Genomic DNA, 25,007 nt, shown 5'->3' with positions numbered 1-25,007 from the left:
ACAGTTGGCCGGGTCCAGGAGTTACAATTGCAAGAACTTTTCGTGCGAAATAATCCGACTCGCAAAAAAAAAATAAAATAAAATGAACCTTTTTGGCTTCGCTGCTCCTGTTGCTAAACACAAGAGATTGTCGCGGCCCCTATGCGAAGCTCAAATAGCTTCCAGCCCCCCAGAAGAATTTCAGATACAAGTTTTGCAATACGACGCTGCCTTTTCAGTCTCATATCGTCATCAAGTCTAATTTGTTCCACGTTTTGGTCCTAGTACATAGAAGAGTTGAAAATCCGCCTTCACAGAGGAATCTATAGAAAGAAATTTAGATTACCTGTCAAATTTGCCAAGAGCTTCGTGGCCCCCTTAAGAAAGACTCGCGGACCCCTTGCATTTTAGCTTCTCAAGCTGCTATTAGGCAAATTTCAGCTGAAATAAACCTCAATAAGCTGCTATCCGACAAAATTGCTTGTTAGGGTACCAAGCACCATTTTTTAATAAAATGAGTTATTGTTACCAATGGGTTTTCAAACTAATAATCTATTTTTCATGGAAAAACGAAATCATTTGAGCAGTTCATAAAGATAATATGTATATTAAAAATTATCTTCAGCAACTTGTGGGAACGCCGAATACTGGAAATTTTTTTTTGGCGCTTGGTTTTGGTTTGGCTGCATACCGACCAAATGTACTCCTTTTTTCGCTTTCTTTGATCCTTCTTAACCCTCTAGTAACCAAATGCATTTTTTGTATTGTGCCGTGTAAACGTTATGTAAAAAAAAACAAATCCATTTTCAATTTACTGGTTGATTTTTTCATGCAATGAAAATTAATTTAGAATACGATGTATTTTATGCCCCTAACTGAGACCATTTTTAAAAAGAATTCAGATTTTTAGTGCTATTCGTATGAGATTGGGAACATATTGTGAAAAGGTAAGTTCAAGGAAGAATTTCTTTCTAACGTCTTATAAAAAAAAACATTTCAAATATACTCGTGACTACTTATACAATCTACGCCAATAATTATCCAACATCTACAATGTCTAGGATAGTCCCTGTATTAAATTACATTTTTTTAAGTTTCTTGCACTGCGCTGCAGCGCTCACCACACTTGTTTTTCAATAGTTCGATATATTTTCAATCATCGCTCTCACTAACGCTTCTTGCATCTAGTGAATCTGTACAGATGGTCAGTTCCGGTGAATCAGTACCCGCACCGGATGTATCGAGTACCGTGCGTCCTCCGGCCATAGTTTGAAGCGTTCCGCCAGCTGGCGGGGAAGCCGCATGTTCTCCAGTTGAACCAATTTGGGACGGAACTACACCGTTGGCAATCTGCCGTTGTCGTATCAGAGCTAGGCGCTGTTGAGTGATTTCCAAATGGTGTTTACGCCATTTTATCCGTCGGTTTTGAAACCACACCTTGACCTACGAATGGTTGAACTTGATAACTGTTTGTAAATTTTTATCCGGAAGGGTTCTCACCTGTGCCTCTGTAAGCTGCAGGGTATGCGCCAAATATAGTCGCTCCGGGCCAACCATATATTGTTGACGTTCAAATTCAGCCTCCAGTCTTTCAAGCTGCTCCGGAGTGAAGATGGTTCGCACACGTTTGCTTTTCAGAGCTGCCGAGGTTGACAGTGCAGATTTCTTGCTCAGATCTGGAAAATATTCTTACAGTTAGTGATAGAGTATTTTTTGAATAATAAAGTAAAATTGCGAAAAGAGATTTTGTGAAATCTCAAACGACAATTTAGTTGACATCCGCGTACAAAGATCTTAACTTCATGTTTTTAATATGAAAAAGTACCACCCAGCTGCCATTTTATTTCTGGATCGTTTAAGCTTGTCAATATAACCGACACATTTTTCTTTATTTTTAAGGAATTTTTATGATTTGTAACTGGTGGTATTATAGCATTTCTGTTTGAAGCAACATTTATTAGTCTCAACTTTTTTTTTAAATTTTGATTGAATAGGTCAGCAAAATGATTTTGTTTTGCAAATTTTCGAATAGTTACTGGTTTGGTGAATTTTCGTCTGTTAATGTTTGGCTACTTTTTATTTTACAATTTGCATTTTTTTTTCACTTAAAGCTCTAAAGCTTTTCATATCGTTCGGCGAAATTTAATATATATTCGACCGCTCGTAAACAGTCGATGCTCACTGCACTTTCGAGGTTTAATATTTTCATCCGATTTTTTTTTTGTGACTGAATTGAGAACCATAAAAGAAACGAGATGCTACAGTCTAATTATTACCAAGAAATATAAAAATCACATTACACATGGTCAGATTTACAATTAAGATCAGAAGAAACAGCTGTAAATTAGTTTTATTATTTATTGCTCTATTACAATGAAGTCAATAAACTCGAGTCTATAGGCCAAAGATCGATGTTTGATATTCAAATCCAAAATGGTAGCTTCTGGGTTTAGGAAACTGGGTAAAACTAAGGAAACTGTTCAAAAATCAAACGTTTAGAAACCAGGAATCGATGTTCCACGATATTCTGAAATGAAATGTAGCTAATTCCGGTTTCAGAAAATCTGTGAAGGTCGAACATATATTATGGGCTTTTTTAACGGGTTGACATCCAAAGATCAAGAAACAGCAAACATCATTTTAAAATTTAATATCCGACTTTCGGTTTATACGAAGGTACCATTTTAATTCAAACTTCGAACACTTTAGAATAACCAGTGAATAATAATTATAGCTGGTGTGAAAAAAGTATAATTATTATATACCGTTTCGTTCTTTAGAATGCGCTTTATCCAGTTCGGAAATGTAAAAACAAATCTCTTTAGGGAATTGTAATTATGGCGCGATATTGGTTGGAAAAACGAGGTTTCTTTGCTCTTGACAAAATATGAGACTTTTTATAATAAAATTGACCACAGGTTCAGCGTTGAGCCCTCTTCAAGGAATTATAATTGTGAATTGGTATTGGCAGAAGGAACGCTAAATTTGTAACGGAAAGTCAAAAACTTACACATAAGCACAGATATAAAAAATAAGCATGTCATTCACTTCAATAGTGAAACTGCCAATAAGTTTTGTATCCGCAATAATCTGGACTTGATTTGAAGATGTGTAACTCTTGCAATATTCAAGCAGAGCGACTCCTTACACTCAAACATAGCTGGGGGTCTATATCTTCGCCTACTTTGATTTGTTTTGACATTTGGTAAACAGTACTCAAAATGTCGAAGAACAAAAAGTCGTGCGCGGACGAATCTAGTTCGTACTGAAAATTCTCATCTCTCGATACGTGAACTCGCAAAAAAGCTTAATTTGCTCAAAACCCCATTCAACATGATGTGTTGAGAAGGTTTTCTGGACGTTTAAGTTTCGAAAGGAAACCAAGAAGTGACAATAATATTGGTCGTGCGGATAGTGCTATGGACAGGAAGGTGAAGAAAATTTTGGAAAGGAATCCGAACCTCTCTATCCGAACTTTGGCTCGAAAAGTAGGAATGTCACCAGGATTCGTCCAGAAATCAAACAATTGTTCTGGTCTGGACTTCAAAGTCTTTAAAAATTAAGAAAGTCGTTAACCGCGACGAGAAGCAAAATTTGACGGCAAAAACACGTGCTTGAAAATCGTATTGCGATTTTTTGACAAAATTTTCTTGTGTTAAGTGGATATTACACGAAGCAAATATTTGCTTGAAATGATGATGAATGTTTGCCCGTGTTATATCAAAATATTTGCTGGAATTATTTGTAAAAAAATATTTTCCGTTGTATTTGCTGAACAAAAAATTAGGCAAATACGTGTTTCGTCTAATGTCGTTCATTGCTAGTGATGGCACAACTGAGCGAATATTTGCTTCAATTTTTTCGTTGCTCATGCTGATATTTGGTATGAGCGAACGGCAGCGAATGGATTTGAAACTTTACCTCAAATGTTTTTATTCTTCATGATTGGAGTAGTCCTTGTAGTTTCCAGTACATGTGAAACTGATTAGATTTCTTCAATTGTTAAAAATATTAAACCCCAATTTACAAGTCATTCTTCATTGAATTATTTTTATTTAATTTCTTCACGGGACTCAATAACATAATAGCAAGGTTCACTTAATACGATAGTACAATGAAAATTGGCTTGATTTTTTGAAAATGCGGTTTGAAATAAATATTTTATTTAAACTCCAAGTCAAAGTTTCCTTTCTTTCCTATTAACAATACGGATTACAGCACGGACAATCATATGATTCATCAAAGAAAATCGCCGAAGGACGGTGAAACCTTCAAGTTCATTAACCAAAATTGCTATACAAAATGCTGCTTTTTAATCTCGGAGATAACTACTCGAAAAAGGTATGACAATTACCTGTTCATGCGAAAGAAGTTCTGATTTAGTAGTGGTACTTCATCAGTTAACTGTAGTGTTACGCTTCGCGCACCCACACGCTACTCACGCAGTTTAGCAGCAAATATATTTGCTATAGAATGCGCGAGGAGACTTTGATTTTGTTCGAGCAAACAGGGTTTTAATCAAATATTTGTTATAGTGTAATAGCTGAACAATTCTATTTGCCCGAAGAAAAATTTAACGCAAATAAATTATGCATCAAATATTGAAAATATTTGCCTCGTCGAATGTCTGCTTTACAATGGAATAAGAAGCAGAATGTCAAAGATGATAAACATTTTCATCAAATCTGGACCAGAGCTGCCAGCAAGATCACCAAGGAGACTGAATAAAACCTAATGGAAGGATTAAAGCGCAAAGTACGAGATTTTTACATTAACGGAGAATAATGATGTTTTTAACCCTTGAATTTGTGAACCATATCCCATAGTTATGAAATAAATAGTTATGTATGAAGAACAAGCTTTGTAAGTGATTTATTACATTTTTCGGCTGTCCGGATTATGCGGATACAAGCCTTAATATGAAGTGTGGAGTACGAAAAACGCCTTGGTAATATCACAATAGAATCAATGTCTCTGGTCGTTGTAATGAGTCTATATAGAGTAGAAAAAAAGCAGGGTGACACGCAGAGGTTGGTGGTATAGACGAATTTTTAAGAAAAGGTTTCTATTATACCGTTGTTTCTTTCAATGATTATTAATTTTTTTAAGGGGGGGATTTGTTGGTAGCTTAAGTATTTATGAAAAATATTAGTAAGTAATGAGTATGTGTGTCCAATCACAAATGGTGACTTCTCAACACTGTTAAAAATTTGTAATTTTAATTGTTAGGATTTGATTGCTTTCGCAATAAGGACTTATCGTTCGTAGGGATTTAAACCTACTTGTTATGATTATTGATAATTCCACTATGGCTGTGACTGTTGGATATTTTGGGAAAATCTAAAGCGGCTATGTCGCCATTTGTAGTGATTTTCAAACTTTCGTGCAAACAATAATGAAGAGGTATTTCAAAAGGTCCAATCTGCTATGATCAACCGTGATGTGAATGAGTATTGAGAAAAGTAGGGGGTGGGTTGAGAGAAGAAAAAAAAGAAAAAAGGAGAAACGAAAAGTAAGGAAGAAGGGGATAAAAAACAAAAAAGAAACAGCCAGAGGAAGAGAAAGCGAGACAGTGAGAAAGAGAGAGTAAAAGGATGTGTCAGGAATGAAATGTAAATGACAACAAACGGGATGACCAGAATGTTCGGAAGAGAGAAAAAATAACAGAAAGATAAAAAGGAATTTTCTGTGTTATTATTTGCTATGAATAAAATTCTCTAACATTAATCATTCACGCCATACTCCGCAATATCAACAGAAATAAAATAAGTTATAAATACGATAATTTTCGAGCGCAACCAATCAGTAAATTCGAAGCCTTCATAACAACTAGAACTAATAGGGAATCCCGAGTATGATCGGGTACCCAGTTAATGCCGCACTGCATCAAATTTCGAACACTTAACCTGTGATGTGACTTCTTGCTCTAAAATTACTCATCGATTTTGAAGCTTTAACATGTTGGTTATTTTATTTTTGTTGCAATTAGTTGCTATTTTTATGCATTTAAACATGTTTCGTATGTGAAAATAAGGAGAATTCAGAATATGGCTTTGATTCAAATTCTGAATACTTCAACGTAATCGCTAAGAGATAGGCAACCGTCTAAATAGAGTAGATCTGCTTAATATAGACCACTTCCTTTAGTGGACCACCTGAACTTCTTACACCAAATTACACATTATAAATATACTTATTTTGATTTATGCTTTGACAACTTCAATAATGTTCTTCATTAGAAAAGTTGCAACAGATGTTTACTATAATATTCTTCATTAAAGCTGCAAAAAATGTCTTTTAATAACAGCTACCTGGTTTGCCATGGTTTGTTAACGTTTTCATAGGAAATGGCTTTTCCAAAAATGGTACTGACATCACACTTTCCGAGCGAAAATAATCAGATTTTCGATGAACGAGTAGGATAAGAGTGTCTTTAAAAGATAAGCAATAAATTTTAGTAGAAAAACACTTGAAATATTGAAAAAAATAGTGGCTCAATTAAGGGTGGAAAAAATACTGTTTTCCTTATTCCGGCATGCTTCATTTCGAACAAGAGCTATCATCGAAATAACGCCGCGAATCATAGTTTGTTAAATTTGTTATGATTGAGTTATTGTATAAAATTGCTGCTAAAATGAGAAAAACGCCGGAAATTGGTAAAAAATATACTGAAGCAGCTGTTACTGAGTGTCTTCAAGCAATAAAAAGTGGTGTTTCGACTAGAGAAGCTCGCAGGCGCTCCAATTTTCCACGATCCACCGTAATGTTCCGTGCAAGCAGCAAGTGGTCAGGAAAACCACGAAAAGGTAAACACACTGCATTGACTGCCGCGGAAGAGGACTCATTTTTTCGCTGGATAACTCGGATGGCACGTAAAGGATTCCCTATTACGAAAGAACGGGTGCAGTCTACAGTTGATCCAGATCTAGAACTCTCAGTGCGTAAGCCAGAGTTAGTTTCATCAGCGTATGTATTATTTAGACCCGGCCCAAATTAGGAAATTGTTGTGGTCCAAACGAGGGGTAAGACAGTGAGAAAATTTGAGGTTTTCCGAGTTTTTCAGAGGAAACCTGAAAAATAAAGAGCAAATCTGAGTAACTCTCGTGTCTCTGAATATCCATCTTTAAACTTTTTTCCCACCGCAAATATACACATGAATGTTGCTCGGTCTCACCGTTCATATATATTTCTTCCTTTAAGGTAATCAAAGGTGTGAATCATCTGAGAATTCCGGAGTAATATTGAGTAAATTAGAGTAACTCCCAAGTAAAAGAGCAACTCAGATAAAAGTGAGAAAATTTGAGTTTTTCTAAGAAAACGTGAAAAATAAAGAGCAAATCTGAGTAACTCTCGTGTCTCTGAAATCCATCCTTAAACCTTTTCCCCACCGCGAATATAAATATGAATGTTACTCGGTCTCACCGCTCATATATTTCACTTGTTCTCAAGGTAATCGAAGATGTGAATCATCTGGAAATTTCGGAGTAATATTGAGTAAATTAGAGTTACTCCCAAGCATAAGAGTAACTCAGATAAAAGCTGTCTCGCCCCTCGGGTCCAAATAAGGAAACGGTGGCCCATTAAAGGAAATCGGAGCGATGATTTATTTCTTTTATTATGAGACAATAGAGGTATTATCTAGTTGTTTTTCATGCAGAAAAGATTATAAACATGTTACTTCATGTTTATACATAATGAAATACTTAAATCAGTTTAGACATTTACACTTTTTCTTGCAAAATTTGTAGCTACACTACTAAGTGGTCCATCAAAGGCAGTTATACCCTACTTACTGTCACTTTTTTCAACGACTGCTGATTCCCTGGAAGTGGCTCTACAGTAAAGAGCTAAACTTCACTGGGTAAAGGATATTCCAAGGAACAAAAAGGTATATGCTATTCATACTTTTTATTACTGTAGCTATAATAATTCGATTTTTGTTCTGAAATGTACGAAGTTCGAGTTTAAAGCTGCAAAAATGTCACTTCGCTTGGAACTGTAAACAGACTTGATCTAACGAAGTCAAAGGATGTGGATTGTATCTTTTTATACACGGGTTTACCTTTTTCACGTATGCACGAAATGAAGCAAAGTGAAAGATTTGACAAGTGAAAAAGCGTAAATTTTCGTTACCAAAATCTGTCGTGAATACTTGGTTGTGAAACACACAGGTATTTGAAAAAAAAAAAAAACTGGTCACCCATAATTTAGGCAAAATTACGTTTATTCTAAGCAAATTGCTATTTCTTGAATTTTGAACTAATTCTGGAAGCCGTATTAATTCTAACTGTTCTTAACTGTAACACTGTTCAACACAGGTTTTGACCTAGAACTCAACTGATTATGAGTGGTTATAACTTTTCAACCATCCCTGAGAATTTCAGTGCCCTTAGCCAGCTCGAAAATGCGTCAAAAGATCGTAGAGTAATTGCTCGCTGAGTTCGCCGCTTCTAAGTTTGCTTACGGGAAAACTTCATTTAAGTCTCTGAAGATTAATTCACAGGAACGGTTAAAAAGTTATAAGTTTTTTCCAGTTTGTGCTCTAAAGCAGACCCGTGTTGACAACTAGTCGACAAAAGCGAAAAGAAATGAACTGACAAAAAGTAAAATACTATAGCTCTTCAACTATTTTTTTTTAAATTTGGTGCCATTAGCCAGCTCGGAAGTGCGTATAGTGACGAGCAATTACTTTGCGACCGTTTGACGCATTTCCGAGCTAGTTAGGGGCACTCAAATTCACAAGAACGATTAAAAATTAATTTTCTTTTCTTTCCTTCTTATTGACCAGTGTAATTTAAATAAATATTTGCATCGCACTTTGTTTTGTTTTCTGCTCCCAATTGAAAGCACATTTTTCTGAAAGCACACGTAGGTTTTTCTTAGATTGTTATAGCAAAAATGTTAATTTGTCATCCATAGTTTAAACATTTTCCCCAATGCCCTGATTGGTGTTTAGAGCTTGGCTCTCAGTGCTCTCTTGCGTTGTGATATTTTTAGATGGTAGTTCATTGATTAATATTTCTATTTCAAATTTCTATCTATTAATGCCTTGATGATTACTGTTTTTAATTTATACCTACTCAATCTTAATTTTTGTTAGTCCACTGTTTTTTACCATTTTTAAAAGCGTTTGAATGTAAGATTTTGGCGTCTTTTTGTTTTTTTTTGCAGTTTCCCTATTATCAACGTAAGATAAAATCCTACACAAAAACTTGCTTTGTTCAACCCCACAGCGTAGCCTAAATACGAGCGTTTGAGAGCCTACGGAATAAATAATTACATCGAATCACTTACCTTTGAATTTCTCCCGATTATGATTCTGCGCATGATGATGTGCCGCCATCGCCAAATGGTGATGGTGATGATGATGATGGTGGGGATGATGGTGAGGATGCGGGTGGGTATGGCTGTTGGGCAGATGCTGCTGTTGTTGCTGCTGTTGCGATGACTGATTTGGGTGACCTCCGAGATGTCCCGAAAGTCCTTGGTGGGAATGAATGTGTTGAGAAGCGTGTTGCTGCAAAGTGTGGTGTAACGATTGAATACCATTGCTGGTGACATTTCCATTAGCTCCAATACCGCCGGTAGCAGCAGCAGCAGCGGCATGATGTTGATGGAATTGGTGTGGCGTGAAGCCGCCGGAAGTACCATGAATGTGGTGTAATGTTTGAAGTGCTGCTAAGCTGCTATTGATGCCACTTTGTGGCGATTGTGATATGTGAAGGTTAGATTGGTTTGTGCTGCCACCCTCTAGGGGTGAGGATAATTCTGATTCGCGACTTGCTCGCTGGGCGAAAGCAGACCTACTATCATCATGATTATTCAGTGAAAGGTTTATGACATCACTAAAGTGGTTTGCCCCATCGACGTTGTGCTTTTTTTTCAGCCCCAAAATGGCGGCTATTGTAAATGATTTGCCAATACCGTCGGCATCTAGCGGAGTTACATCCGGTGTTGAATGGTTGTGGTCATTTCTAAGAGATTCTTCCTCACATTCATCTTCATCGTTGTCGATAATGTCTATGTTATTATTTTCAGCATCGCTCGTTTGAGTTTGAGTATCGGTATTCTCGATATCCAATCCAGTTTCGAGCCCCACTAGCTCCCGAGTCCGATCACAAATACCACCCACACGTTCGTCGTTATTATTATTGAGTAGATTTAGATCATCGTCTAGCTTCGCATGGTGTGGATGGAGTTGTTGGTGATGCATCTGATGATGCTGGTCCAGGGCTGCAGCTGCTGCGGCGGCGGCTGCCGCTGCCGCTGCCGCTGTGGCATGTGAGTTGTGTAAGTTGAGAAAATGTGTCAAAGGATTCGTGTGGTATTTCGCCGGCTGATGGTGAATCATTGCTAATTTACTGTTCCGAACGCAACTTTCCGATAATGAAGACACTTATCCGGTAGCCGGACGACTTAATTATATGGAAAACTATTCGCCTCCTCTCCGCCTCGTAACCTATTTTGCCGTACTGCCAGTATCTATACACCAGCCAATCGTCGCCTTGACGAGGGTCAGTGAAGCTTTATTTGAGAGAACTCACCCACTAATGGGATGGCAAAGTTTTTTCGTTGCTCTCATTTCACTTGAACGGGTGGAAGAAATTTCACTCTGAAAGAACAAAAAAAAAGGAAAAGAAAATGAGACAGAGGAAAACCTATTAAATTAGCCAAGCGAATTGTCACCGGAAAAGTTCTTTCATCTCCGTTGAGGGAGCAAATTAAGCTATCGTTCCAAATTGAGAACCATCGCTTTAATTAGATTGTTTAAAGTGATACAAAAAATTTTATTCATCAGCGCTAGAACAATGGTAGAGAACTTTAGACTTTATTATAATACACTGACACTGAGTGTTAACAAGAAGAAGCTTTTTTTGAGAAGCGAATAATGCACACTGAGTCTCCATTATAATGTATTGTTAGTTAGCACACGATTGCAGTTTTAAGTTTCAGCAGTAATTACCAGACCGTTGCAGTGAATCGAGCCCAAAAGATGAAAAGATTTAGTTTCAGTGGGTGCAACTGTGTCATTACAGAGCACAGCCCCAATGGAATTTTCATAAATGCAGAAAGTCAACTATCTATGATTAGAACTGCATCATACAAATAATAATTTATGCTAAATGACTTTTTCAGTATATCAACGAAAATGCGACAAAATTACTTAAATTTGTTATTTTTTTCGTAATTGAAGATTAAGTCCAAGGAAGCACTGCTTATTTAGTTGAATGTTTACCCTAGCTTTAATAGTATTGTTATAACGGACAAAATAGTCATAATGAGTGGGGATATTTTGCGGAACCTGATATCAAACTTATCCATCCGCTGGAATCGAACAAGGCACAACGCGGTTAACTGGTCGAAATTAATACCTTCATAAATGGTATGGGGTTTCACCGCTTCACCAAGATAGCGAAACAAACTAAAAAGAAATGGATGTCACAGATGCATGCACTTGCGGTAAACTATGCTAGCTCTAATGTTTTAATGTTTATGTGACAAAAGAAGTGGAACGCAAAAAGAGACGACAGGACTTTTCGTCGTGTCGGAAATCGTTAAATTATGGAAGGTTAGTCGAGCTATTGCGAAAGTTGTAGAAAAGATCGCAATCTAGAATTTTTGTTCATAGTCAAAGTTTAAAGAACCAGAAGTAAAACTGTAAAAAAATTTAAAGAACCAGAAGTGAAACTGTGAATCCTCAAATCAAGAACAAATGTGTGGAGACTTGATCAATTGAATGATCAAATCTTCATTCATTTGTACTGAAATTTGTTAAAAAGTCAAGACTGACGCGAAGCACTATGTTACTTTTACTATAGTTCTCAGGCAGAAAGGAAAATTGTAATTGTTTTAGAGATGATACTCACGATTCGGATGTAGGCAAACGAAAAATTAAAAATAACTAGATCTAGCCACCTTTTTCAAAATTTGAACGTTCTCGAAAATTACAGGGTTGAATTTTTTATTGTGATCAATGTATTGAGGACGGTACTATATTTAACATATTTTGCACTTACATAATTTTGAAATTGCACCTTAATAATTTGCTTTGAGAGTAAAATATATGATTTGAAGTACTCATACTTTAATCATTTTAATAGGTTATATTGACAGCAGTTCAATTTCGATTACTGTACTTATCTATGAGTTTTTCAATTGTGGTGCAATGTTGGAGCAAACACAGAGATATTCCATGGAGGAACAATTATAGATTTGACTAAACACAAAAATAAAATAATTTGAGCAAAGCTTTGAAGCAGTATAAAAGCTAGACTGAAACTACCAATTTAATTTATGAATTGTGCTATATTCAAATGCATAGTTTTTCGCCTACCCATTTCGTTTCAATTTCCGAATGATTGAATTATCAAAAAACAATCCGTCGGATAATCGTGTTTGACCTATAAAAGGCTTTCGCATTTAAAATACTAAAAGGTATACACAGCCCTAGGAGTTACATAAAGTGGTGACGTCAATGTGAATATTGAGAATAGGTTATGTTTTCTTTTATTTCTACTACCAAAGATCGAATACCCTCTTATACCGTCTGCAGTAATTCGACTGGAAACATAACTTATTCTCAATATTCAATTTTATTCTACTGAGACGCTGAATGAGTAATTTATTCTACTATTCAATGCAATTAGAGAGATTCTTAGATCCAAGATTACAGAGTCCATTTTGTAAAAAAAAAAACAGTCTATTAGTTCTGTAACGTTTGGAATTTTGCAACCCTCCCATGAATCCTTTTAATACCCGAAAAATATCATTTACGCTTGGCGACACATTTTTTTTTTAATTTTGGAGTGCTAAACACGAATCTGGCATCCATATTTTATTTGGAGCACGACCCCTCAAATCAACCAAATTTTGCGAGGAGGATCGCAGCAAGCCTAGAGTGCAAATGGACAAAAAATTTTGACTTGGTTTTAATTTCACTAGAAAAATTCGAAAATTATGTTCCTTGTGGTACATTTTATAAATTATCAGTAGTGCAATAGTATTTTATTGTCACGTGCTTGAGGTGTTGTCATTAAAGTGATTCAGGAATAGAAAAAATGCCCTCCCAGATCGATCCGGCATAATGTCAAACCTTCAGCGGAATAGTAGAAACAGACGTTCGTGGTAGCATCAGAGCTCCACTAATGTTTGGTAGTATTTCTGGATCGAAGTCGAGTTGTTTTGGAACAAAAGCCGCAACGGAAAAAATGACAGTGAAAAATTTAGAAATCAAAATAGGAGGCCCCCATCATTTTGTCGCTGTCGCTGCGGGCGTTCAAGGTCAGAACATTTTTGGTTTCGATTTCAGTGGCAGTTTGGATCCGGCAAGGCCGAACGTTTCATAGGGGAGCCATTAATTTTGCTCAAGAAATAGGAGATGTAGACAAATTCTTAGTATATATGGAACTCAAATTTATTTCCTAATTCATATCCCTTTCAGAGAGCGAGTAATGGCGCTATAACCATAAGCTAAAATGCTAGGACTAGAGTTAGTATTCAAGTTCCAACCGTAACAATTGAAGCGAGTAAAGGCGCTATATCCTTGGTTTCTAAACCCGAACATGAGGTGGAAATACCTATGTTCCATCCCAGGAAATTGGTCAACAAAGGAGTGTACTTTCTTAGCTTTGTCACTCCCAAAGAATTATATTACTTATTACATACGGATCGGTCGGTATGAATTGTCCTCGTTCTTAGATTATATTGTATCATATTGCGCTACACAGTTGGCCTGGCCGTTGACAAGAAAAATGTAAGGAAATCATCTTGAGAAAAAAAATGGTGGATATCATTTTCCAGGATCCTTTCAAATACTGGCTGTGTTAGTGTAGTCTAGACTAGACTAGACTAGACCCTTGAGGGATTTTGCAAAAAAAAAGATTTTTAATAAACTTAAAATAATTTCAATAATCATCATCCTCTTCTTCTTGCTTTTTCTAGATTTTTATAACTGTGATCAGATTCATCATCAGCTTTTCCTTATTCAACAATTATTTTCTTCAAAAGACATTTTACTTCATCTGGAAGTTTTTTGCCATTATATTTCAACTCTTTAAAATAAGTGTTAACTATTGGATCTGTGGAAATAAGAAGATGATAGTAATATGTAATATGTAGTAATGGAGTAATATGTAATATGTAGTAATCAAATCCAAAATAAAATTTCTAGTACAAAATTTGCTATCGCATTTCTCACTATAGCGATAATTTGCCCAGTTTTGCGCTACGGCGGACAAAATGCATTATTTGAAAGCTTACGTTTTTACCTAAATTTGGTGGTCACAACCGTGGCAAACTGCGGCAACAAAACTTTCAAGCTGCTTTTCTACAAACAGTCACTTATTTTATTATTATTTCTAGTGTCTGGTCTACTATGACCAAATTTTACAGTATCTAATGAAAGAGATTTGTTTTACATGGTATTTTCTAATAACTTTCCCTTTGACACCAAAAAAAAATCCACGCTATCATTGAAACTGTAGAGCGTTTCAAAGTAAGTTACTTTTTCGCAAATATGTCAAAAATCGTCAGTATGTCATGCTTCGAAAAATCATAAGGAAAAAAGATTTCATGATATTGCGCTCAAATTTTGGATTTAAGCACTTGAATGTTATATGATAAAGAAAAAAATATTGGCCAGCGATTCCCCACTCTGGGGCATTGTGAGATGAATAATTGAGCAGTGATTTAAGTTCCGAGATGAATATGGGAGCGTTTTGAAAAAGGGTTTGTTTAACAAAATTCGGGATAAATCTAACTTTATTAAATTTCCGTTACTAGGCGATTCCATACGAGCATGTATTGTTTATTTACTCAATGATTTCGTGAAATTTTCATGTTTTATCCGTGCATTCTCCGTGAACGTCGGTTTAATAAGATGAATAATAAAACAAATCTCGCGTAATTTTTCAAAGGGACCTAAGTAACAATGACAGATTCTCTCCTCTCTCACATTGTTTCGTTAATTACGTCGTCATTATATATATTTTCTAAGCTTTCTTCCCCTTAATCGAGAGATACTTATACTGTCTTGCTTACTATGTATTGAGTGTTATGAAATATGGAAAAAATAACATAATTATTGATCAAAGAGAAAGTAAACAAAGAGAGTCTCTCAATGTTAGATAGGTCGCTTTGAAAAATTACGCGAGAAATAGTTAGATCTGCTGAAAACCTTTTACCAAATGACACATGATAAATATACTTATTTTGATATGTCTTCGACAAAGTCAATAATGTTCTTTACCAAAAATAATGCAACAGACGTTAAAAAAGTACTGTTTTCCTTATTTCGACATGCTTCATTTCGAACAAGAGCGATCAGCACGCTGTCTCGCTTAGTACCTACCTAAATAGTCTTCTATTTACATCGAAGTAACACAGCGAATCATAGTTACCATAGATGTGTTATGATCGTGTTATTGTAACAAGTTGCAGCTAAAATGCCAAAAATTGGTGAAAAATATACTGAATCAGCTGTTCCTGAGTGTCTTCAAGCAATAAAAAGTGGTTTTTCGATTAGAGAAGCTTCCACGATCTACCGTAATGTTCCGTGCAAACAGGAAGTGGTCAGGAAAACCACGAAAAGGAAAACCAGCTGCATTGTGAAGGATTCCCCATTTCGAAAGAGCGGCAGCGGCAGTCTACAGTTGCAAGATTCATTTTAGAAAATCCTGATAGTGAAGGTATTACCTTGTTGTTTTTCATGCAGAAAAGAAAGAAAACATGTTACTTCATGTTTATACATAATGAAATACTTAATTCAGTTGAGATATTTACACTTATTATTGCAAAATATGCAGCTACACTACTAAGTGGACCACTAAAGGCAGTTACATCCTACTCTATTTGAGTTCATTAAAGGCAGACAGTGTGCGCAGCTGGGAAAGCCAAAAATAAGCAACTGAAAACATGATAAAGACTTGGAAGAATATACCGCATACAGACGGGACTTAAACCCTCAATCTTCTTGTCTCCGGCATGGTGTTTTGACCAATTAAACTACTGAGACGGCAAAAAAATGCCCGCACAGCAGTGTGTGTTGTTAAGAAGGATGAGCAATAAATTAAGTCGGCAATGGAATGTGATATGATATAGATTCTGGAACAGTACCACCACCGGTTCTGTTTTGACGTAGAATTACGTCTCACGGTAACATTCTGGAAAAGGGGTGCAGATCGAACTGCCGGAAACATCGCGAGTAGCGTTGCCAGGTCATTTTTTCAAAAATCTGGAAAAGGCAAAATAAAAATCTGGAAAAAAACTGGCAGTCATTTCGTGGGGTGAAAGGTTAATTTTTCGAATAAAAGTCTTGGGGTACGCAAAATTTGAGGTGACAAAATTGCAAAATTTCGCGCCAAAATTGAAGTGATGACCTTTTTGCGGAACAGAGAAAATAAAATCTGGATCATCCACGAAAAATCTGGATACTTGGATATCAAAGCTGTCTACCTGGATACATGTTCAAAAATCTGGATAATCCAGCTAAATATGGATACCTGGCAACGCTGATCGCGAGCGTCACGAAAATTGTCCAATTTCAAAAACTAATACCACAGTCAGTTTTAATAGATTTCCTTCATTCTTGCAGCAATCGGTAGAAAGATTGCTAAGCGTCCACCACAATGCGGAAAATTTTGATTTTATGATGCTTACTGCAAACATGGCCAAATAGCATCAAACATAGGTATTCTCGGAATCGGGAAGATATCCAGAGGCCGAAAATCAACCGCTGACGCCATTTTTAAGTCCAAGATGATGATTTTGAGTGTGTCTAGAAATTGGCTGGAAATGGCGAATACCGCTCAATATTGGTACCAATATTGGTAATCAGGGTAATGCCCAGAGGCATGAAATCAACCTTAGATTCCATTTTGGAAAGATAATGACTTCCTCATTCCTTTCCTTAGTCTCAAATACCACCTAATAAGAGTATTTTCGGAACAGGGATTATAATTCACAGGCCGTAAATCGACCACAATTTTAATTTTAAATCTTTTAAGGATTTTCACGTTGAACTGGTAAACACATGTTTTGCCCTAGATCTCAAGCTAGAGAAAATGAAAGATTTTACCTTTTTGAACATTCCTGTGAATTTTGGTGCCCTTAGCAAAGATAACTTTTTCAGAGACCTGCTTACGGGAAGCAAATGTAGCAGCGGCGAATCCAACCATTTTCGAACAATTGAGAAAGAAAATCTATTAATAGCTCAAATAGCCCTACAGTTTGGTGCTTAAAGGACGTCGATTTAAAAATTATAAAATCTGGTGGTTCCAGAATTTCACACAAACAAGCAATAGACTCTCCCAACTATGCTAAAGCATGGGCAGTAACAATCATATTAATATTGCATGTATTGCCTTGTGAAAGTTCACGAAAATGCTATGGAGATAAATGTTATGAACTAATCTTTTTGGTTTATTCGTTTCTATCTAGAACGCATGTTCTATTGAATTATGAAAGTGCATCATTTTACTCAAGATATCACAAATTTGAATTGAATCCAACACAAAAAGTCCAATTTTTATCATTTCGCTAAATTCACGGTTTCGACAAATTCGTGGTGAAATTTTTTTTTGACCGTGATAAAATCGAAAACGCACTGTATCTACTTTCTCTTTTATATGTGGTTTCTTAACAATACTTATCAACAGTTCATGAAAGATTTTCTTCAACTGTTTTTATTTATAAGCAATTTCTCGAACTTTTCCTCTAACGTTTTTCATAAGGTTCTACACAGACTGATTAGACTGGTCAACACAGTTGCACTCCGAAAGCTCAAACCGAAAAAAATGAAAGATAATAGCTACTCAACCATTTCCGTGAATTTGGGTGTCCCTAGCCACTAACTTTTTTCAAAGACTTTAATGAGTTTTCTCGTAAACAAATCGTTGAAGCGACGAACCCAGCGAGCAATTACTATGCGAACGGGTGTTAGCAAAGATTTTAGACACTCCTGTTCGATATCGTTTGAACTTTCCACGATATCCGCTGAATGAACTTGTTGGCAAAGATACTTTTTGACCAGATCCCAAAATCGTTCAATAGGACGAAGAAAAGACTGGCAGCACAGTACTGGCCGGCTGCAACGTGCTTTTCAATCGTTCCGATAACTAGTGATTTTTCAGTGATTTTGGTGTTAATATATCGTTAAATATATGTAGGGTTCTCTAGTTCGGGTCGCCGCGTGTGAAATGTGTAAAGTTCATCCAAAACAAGCTGTCTTGCAAGCAAAAATCGAATTTAAAGATGTGTTTCTTTCGGCTTGTTTTCTACTTTTTTTTTTTCGTTACCTCGGTGACGGTGACGGTGTGAGGTGTTAGTGTGCGAGCGAGAGTAAGAAACTAACAGTGGAATATTTGGCAAAAAAAGAACCGTTCTATACCAAAGAAAAAATATTTCACAAGTGTTTCTCGTATTGAGAAATAGTATTCTCAGCTAAACATTTGTTATGCTATAATTAGTGATGCCGAATTGTGCCATAAATCATTGAACATGTTGACTCGCACAAGACTAATAATTAATACATGCAGTTTAGCCGAAGTCTATCAGTTAAACACTCTGCATAGCTTTTGTTTGCTTGTGTGTGCAAATCTGATGTTATCGATGCTGTTTTTTTTCCTTCGTTCGATTGCTTGGTTCAATTGTTCGATAGTATGTGTGTTGGCGTTTTTCGAGGGGTTTTCGGTGAATAAGATATATCATAGATAATACGTTGGCTGCTTGTTTCCATGTCTCTGGTACGTGGTTTATTCATGTCGGCAGAGAACCTAGTACATGAATAATTCTTCCTCTCAGTACCACGGGGGGGCTAGGAACATAGCAACAAAAATCTTTTTTTGTTTTTATTTGGTGTAGACCAGTGACCCGGGGTTGCCAGCTATGCAGATTTATTAATAAAAAGACTACGATCTTAAATTCAATCTGATGGCTTTTGTTGGGCTCGTTTTATGATTAGTTTGGCTTTTGAAAAATAAGCTAGAAATGCATGACACTCTTACAACACAATAATAGGCAGTTTAACAATATAGTTTAAAAATAGATTGAAAATTTACTATCGTGCTCGACAAGTATTTGATCCTATCGCCTACCATACCCTAACTGGTCGGTTACAGACATTTCCCTTAGATCTATGCTTTTATTTTATGACTTTCCTGTAACCGTTTTGGTCGGGCTGGCGATAGTCCACGACAACTAAATTTTGATTGTGATTGTTTTGGCATTTTGTTAATAAACATAGCACTTTGTTTTGTTTGATATGCACATTTGCATTTTTCCTAGTTTTAAGGCTTCGGAGGCATGAAACTTTGCCAGTTTCTATACTCAGTAGATATCTTAGTTTATTTATTAAAAGAGAGAACCGGTGCGAAACATCGTGTCCTTACGCGTCTGGGTCGGTAGAAGGGAATAGTGCTGCCGTGCATAACGCTCCGGTGTAAACGCGTTTTCGGTTCGGGTTAGTTAAGCACATCTAAGGGTTTTCAGAGTGTAGTGACTTCCCGATGTGCCTTATTTATTCATGTCTCACGTTGACTGTTAGTCGGAGAGTGCTCGTTCGTCGGTTTTATTTAATCACGTTGCAAACCGGAATAGGTTTCGTCTGGTCGATAAATATCGAGATTAATTTAATAGCTACGCGATGTAAATCTTATAAAGGACCGCCTCTGCCGAAGTTCGCTTGCTTTCTTGAAGCTATTCAGGATTTTTAGTCACTTATATAAATACTTAGATGCTTCGGGTTGTATATGATTTTCGCGCGCGTCATTCACATAGGATGATAGATGATTGGCCTACTTATGGTTCATTGGTTTAAATCAGATTCACATCGTGTAGTCGTATATGCGTGGCTCCAATAACATCATATTGTAAAAATCGGTCAATTTTGTGCTCCATCGAAATAAACCATGCACACCTGTGCGAGGCCCCAAAGGCATTGGTAATGTCTCTTGGTCTAAACCGGTACCAGATATAAATAAGCTAATTGTGTTTCTCTAGTCAGCCGGCTGACTATAGAATAAACCGAAAATAGCTAAATAGAGACGGATAGGAGTTATATGTATGATCGCATCACTTATCAAAGTGAATTCTGATCCAACGAGCCCTCCCCTACTAACAAAAACCTCCTTCCTGTGACCTTTGTGGAGATGCAGAGGTAAACACGGTCTCCAAATAGCAAGGGTCACACTAACATCCCTTACCTCTTCCCACCTGATTGCAAGGACGTGGCCGGCGTCGTTATTGATCCTTTAAAGTATTGAGTCACTAAAACTTGTACAATGAGAATGGTCGGTCACTCCCAATCCCATTCAGTTGATTCACTGTACAATTTTACTGATTCGGATCAATCACGGAGTGCAACCATTGATATGTGCAGTCAGTCAAACTAAACTAAACTAACTAAACTAAGATCCCAAAATCGTTCAATAGGACGAATTTTAGGGAAATTTGAGGGATTCATGTTCTTGGTAACAATTGTTACGTTTTCCGATACCACTGCCACTGCCAATTTAGCGTTATGACACGGAGCAAGGCCGGACCAGAATATTATAGGAGTTCCATGACGACGAATCAGTGGCAACAAATATATTTTCAAGCGTGGATTGGCATATATATCTGCATTCACTGGACTCCATTCACGATGAAAAGCTTTGTGAATATACCGCAAGAGCAAATTGTCTGCCACACCATCACTTTCCTCTAAATTTTTCAATGAGAAATGAGGTGTCTACCTTGTAAACACCATCATTTTTACGTATCGTTTAATATTGTGGTTCCGGTACGTCTTCAGCTCTAATCTTACTTTGGCTCGTTGAACATTGGATTTCGAGGTGTTCAGCTTTTTGGCCACATCGCAAAATGACGCACCATTTGCATTAGAAAAAACATGTTCGAATTTTTTTTGTCTAATTTGGGGTTCATCGCTCCCTTTTTTGTCCACTTTGTGGCAGGTCCACAAGGTAGTTTTCCTCCCTGAAGTTCCAGATCGCAATACGCCCCGCTTTCACACCAACGTTCTCCTATTTCGCCTGAATGATAATCCAGGGAAAGTGCACCATCTGTGCACGATGGCACGTCGTTTTTCAACAAAAATCTTTTTCATCTTTCGATATGTGCATGAAACTTTACTGCGAGTTGTGTTCGGTTTGACGTTTAGAAGTAAACATTGAGAAGGAGCAGACAGACTACCCGAATAAAAATGCATGTTCGAATGACAGTGTTAGAAAAGTGTGCCCTGTCGTAATTCTCCGTTGATCTTGCGGTCGTGTCTCACATACAACCTCTTCAGTTTTTTACTTTTATAGAATATACCACAGTAGAGGAAACGAAGACGTAGTCCTACATAAAAAAAAAACGAAACATAAGAAGTAAATATCCCAAGCATCTTCGTTGCGGTTTATTACTTTTTGATAGTAGGCTGTATTTTTGCTTGGCACATAAACGGCACTCGTGGTTATCTAGATTGAATTACGCTATCGCTAATGACGCCTTCTCCATACAAATCAGAAGGCATAAACGCGCCTTCCATTGGGACGCCTTTCAGCCAGAACCTTCAAGCTTTGCCTTCTAGTGAAGAAGGTAGTCGTTCATCGCCTTCGGCTGCGTACTTGACCTCCTTCCGTGTAGACGCATTGTGCCTTCCACACGGTCTTGTGTCGCCTTCTTTTGGCTAAGGCGTCAGCAACGCCGTGTTGTATCATTTTCCGCCTGCTGGTGATTCTAGAAGTGTGTTGCTTTATTTTTCCTTCCAACAAACATAAACAAACATGAATTGGGTGGCATGACGAGAAGGAGGTTAGCACAGGGCAGGGTTTGAGACGGCGTGATTGCGCCTTCCTTGTAGGCGAGCGGAAGGTGGCAAATGCCAGAAGGCGCATTAGAAGGTTTCAAGAAGGTACTGACAGTTTTCGTCAGGAAGGCGTTGCCACGCCGTGTGTGTATTCGGGCCTTAAGGAACCACTATTACTTCAATGTATGACAACAAACACTATCAAAAACAATTACTTGAAATTTTCCATTCTTCAAATGTTCTTAAAAAAGAGGGTCCATTCATTTGTGAACATGTATTCATTTGTGAACATGTTTTTCGCCAATTCAATAACTTTGAAATGCATGACAGTTTGTGGATTAAAAAATATTAACAGGTATTCATTAGGGTGCCAAAGGAAGTCGACTTTTCGAATTTCGTTTAGCGGTAGGGCTTTAAAGTTTCGTCTCCTTGATAAAAGTCGATAATACGTGCTTGAAAGCGATCAAAATTGCTTTTTGATCAATCATAAAAATGCACAAATGTTAAATAAAATTGGAGGTATCGAAAAAAAATATTCAATGTCCAGTTTCTTAGAAATGCAGGAAACGTCGAGATCATAAGTTATATGTATTTAAAAAAAAATTATTCAATCGATGTTCTGGGAGAAATCTCGAACTGGGGCCGATAAAACGCATAGAAAAAAATTGATCTTCGTATTCCGTCTTCTCGAAAAATGTTCTCATACAAACATTTCAGCTCAATTGGACTTCGATAACACGTGCGGTCTCACATTTTTCCTAGTATTTATGTTGCCTTGTTCCAAAATTGTTGAAATTGTTTTATTAAAAATTTTGGGAAATCAAAATAGGTACATTTTCAAGTCACAAACTTCATTGTTCAATAATCCTCAACGTTTCTTGATGTCATTTCCATCGGATTCGCAGTTTTCACGTTATGATTTTTTCAACAAAAAATAGTCAATTTTTGAAAATCAATCATAAAAGGTTGAAACGTGGATAAAACATAAATAAAACTGAACGAATAATCTAACGCAAGAAATGAGAGGTGCCAGAACTGCTGACGAATTGGTCGCCGAACCGCCGATGGACATGGTGGCCTCTCGTAATCAAGCAACTGATCAAGCCAAGTTTACTTGTTCCTCAGTTTTCATATGAAGCAAGTAAGGTTAGCATACAACTCGTATAATCCAACTCGAATGAAGACCGAGAACGTGCTCTGTAATGCGATGTAAAAATTCCTCAATTGCAGAAATACTAAGAAAAAAGTCATAATTTACATCCAGGTTTCACACTTTTTCCAGTAGAATTTCAGCTTCATAGGTCTTACCGGTTCGATTATTAGCCTTTTATAGAAGAAGTCATTCAAAGCTCTGGTAATCTTATAGAACATCATATCTATTAATCAATGAATATTTGGAAAATAAATTGTATTTAATATCACACTTCGAACAATCAAACGGAATACAAATTAAACATAGAATCTATGATAACAATTTGCGCTACATTTTCGAAAAGATAACTTGTTTTTTGTTTTTATAAGAGTTTCCTCTAATCGGCTACCAATGTTACTCGTGAGATGGATCATATTTCTGCCTACAATGAAACAATAAAATACCTTTGTAGTGCTAGGCATAATCCACTGTGAGCGCCATCAGAATAGTAGTTCTAGTTTAAATGAACCACTGAATTTGTTTTTATCCTTTTCGTCACTTTATGTCACTTTATGATACTGCAATTATTTGTACACATTAATTAACGCTTTAATCACACACAGTCGTAGCACTATTCTGCGGAGGAGAACACATCCCGGCGGTTGTTGAATTCGGCAGCCAACTGAACTAACGCAGAGCGCACATCCACGGACGGAATCCAGCACGTAAATGATGTCCCATAGTTCCCGTCTGCGGGGTAGGAGAGGAAACCGTTTTTCCTTCTCAATTCATCATCATTTACGGTTTTCATACACACAAGCGGGGGAAACCAACCAAATCAAAAACCACTTGTCGTTCCACCTGTTCGTATGCGGGAGCCACCCTCAACCGAGTGATTTTAGTCCGAGTGTATAATAATGAATTCACTTTGCAGCAACAATAATGTTGAACTCAATCCCGACCGTCCGGCATACAGAGGAAACTTGATCCTCGTCGCATGGTCCAGTGAATCTTTTGCGGAAAAGACGACGATGACAATATATCGCTTAAGTGGATGGTTTATGGTCTTATGAAACGTTTCTTTTATCTACATTTATTATAACAGTACAACAGTTGAATGACACCCAATCTTCCGCTAAACTGTATGGACTAAATCATTACTAATATATATATATTCCATCTACGAAACGAAGCTCCCAAAAGTAGGTGCAACCTGCTGACCGGATCAGAATCGACTGATTGGGCTGCAGCACAGTATAAACTGTCCCGGCACGGGGCGCTAGGCAGAACTCGCTCCTCGGTTAGTGGCTTATTACATCACGGACCGAAGTTGATAACGTTATGCAAAAATGTATAACTTTCCCCTCCTGCCAGTTCTAAATGCAATCACCAGGCGCTCTGTGTATGTTTATGTGCGGGCTGTACACGGTATAGAACAAGGATAATGATGACGATGAGTACGGAAATGTTGGTAATCACCAGCGTCGGCGGGCACCTCTCCCCTGCCCTGACCGTGAGCGTAGGGGTGGGATAAGAAAGGACGAGCAAAAATGGAAAACTCATTGTAAGCCGGGAGCGGGTGGAACGGTGGTACACCCCTTCCCACAATTAAATCACGAAGGCAATTTGCCTCAATTTACCAGCTATTTATTTGGAAAGAGCAGTGGTACCAGACATGGTTTGCTATTCATGTACAGAGTCGCGTCGTTGAAAATTTGACTTTCGAAACGCAATCAATATTTAGATATCGAAAGTGATAAACAGATCAAAACTCGATTTTTTTGATCTATGTATAACGATATGCGTTTAACTTTTATTCCGTTCAGTGGTTTATTCTGGAAAGTAGATTGTACAACACTGCAAAGTCACATCAGGCCATCTCTCTTTCTCTCCGAAGGGTGGTCACTTGCAACCCTCCCTTTGCTGGAAATGTGGCGGTCACAAATCGAGCAGGGAACGAACGAAGATAAATAGACAATAAAAATACCATGAAGTCATGAATGAAAGAGCAACACCATTACACCATCATCCAAGCGAAACCAAATCGCTATACCGCAGGTGTATTGTGTTGTGTTTGAGATTTGCACATAAACGGTGAGTATCGCAATG

The 25,007-nt window shown here is 37.1% G+C and overlaps 1 protein-coding gene across 1 annotated transcript; it reads right to left on the bottom strand.

Annotated features, from left to right (window-relative positions):
* Nucleotides 1-973: 973 nt before the first annotated feature.
* Nucleotides 974-24,120, bottom strand: LOC129731881 (homeobox protein Hox-A1a-like). The gene is made up of 4 exons (XM_055692247.1): nucleotides 23,363-24,120; nucleotides 9,274-10,591; nucleotides 1,480-1,655; nucleotides 974-1,422 (listed from the first exon to the last, which is right to left on the bottom strand). The coding sequence occupies exons 2-4, from the start codon at nucleotides 10,328-10,330 to the stop codon at nucleotides 1,132-1,134; spliced, it is 1,524 nt and encodes a 507-aa protein (XP_055548222.1). The 5' UTR covers nucleotides 10,331-10,591; nucleotides 23,363-24,120; the 3' UTR covers nucleotides 974-1,131.
* Nucleotides 24,121-25,007: the final 887 nt, after the last annotated feature.

This window comes from Wyeomyia smithii, chromosome 3 (assembly GCF_029784165.1).
Source record: "Wyeomyia smithii strain HCP4-BCI-WySm-NY-G18 chromosome 3, ASM2978416v1, whole genome shotgun sequence".
Classification (NCBI taxonomy): Eukaryota; Metazoa; Arthropoda; class Insecta; order Diptera; family Culicidae; genus Wyeomyia; species Wyeomyia smithii.
The sequence above is the reverse complement of the archived record's forward strand: the minus strand, read 5'-3'. Positions and strand labels throughout refer to the sequence as shown.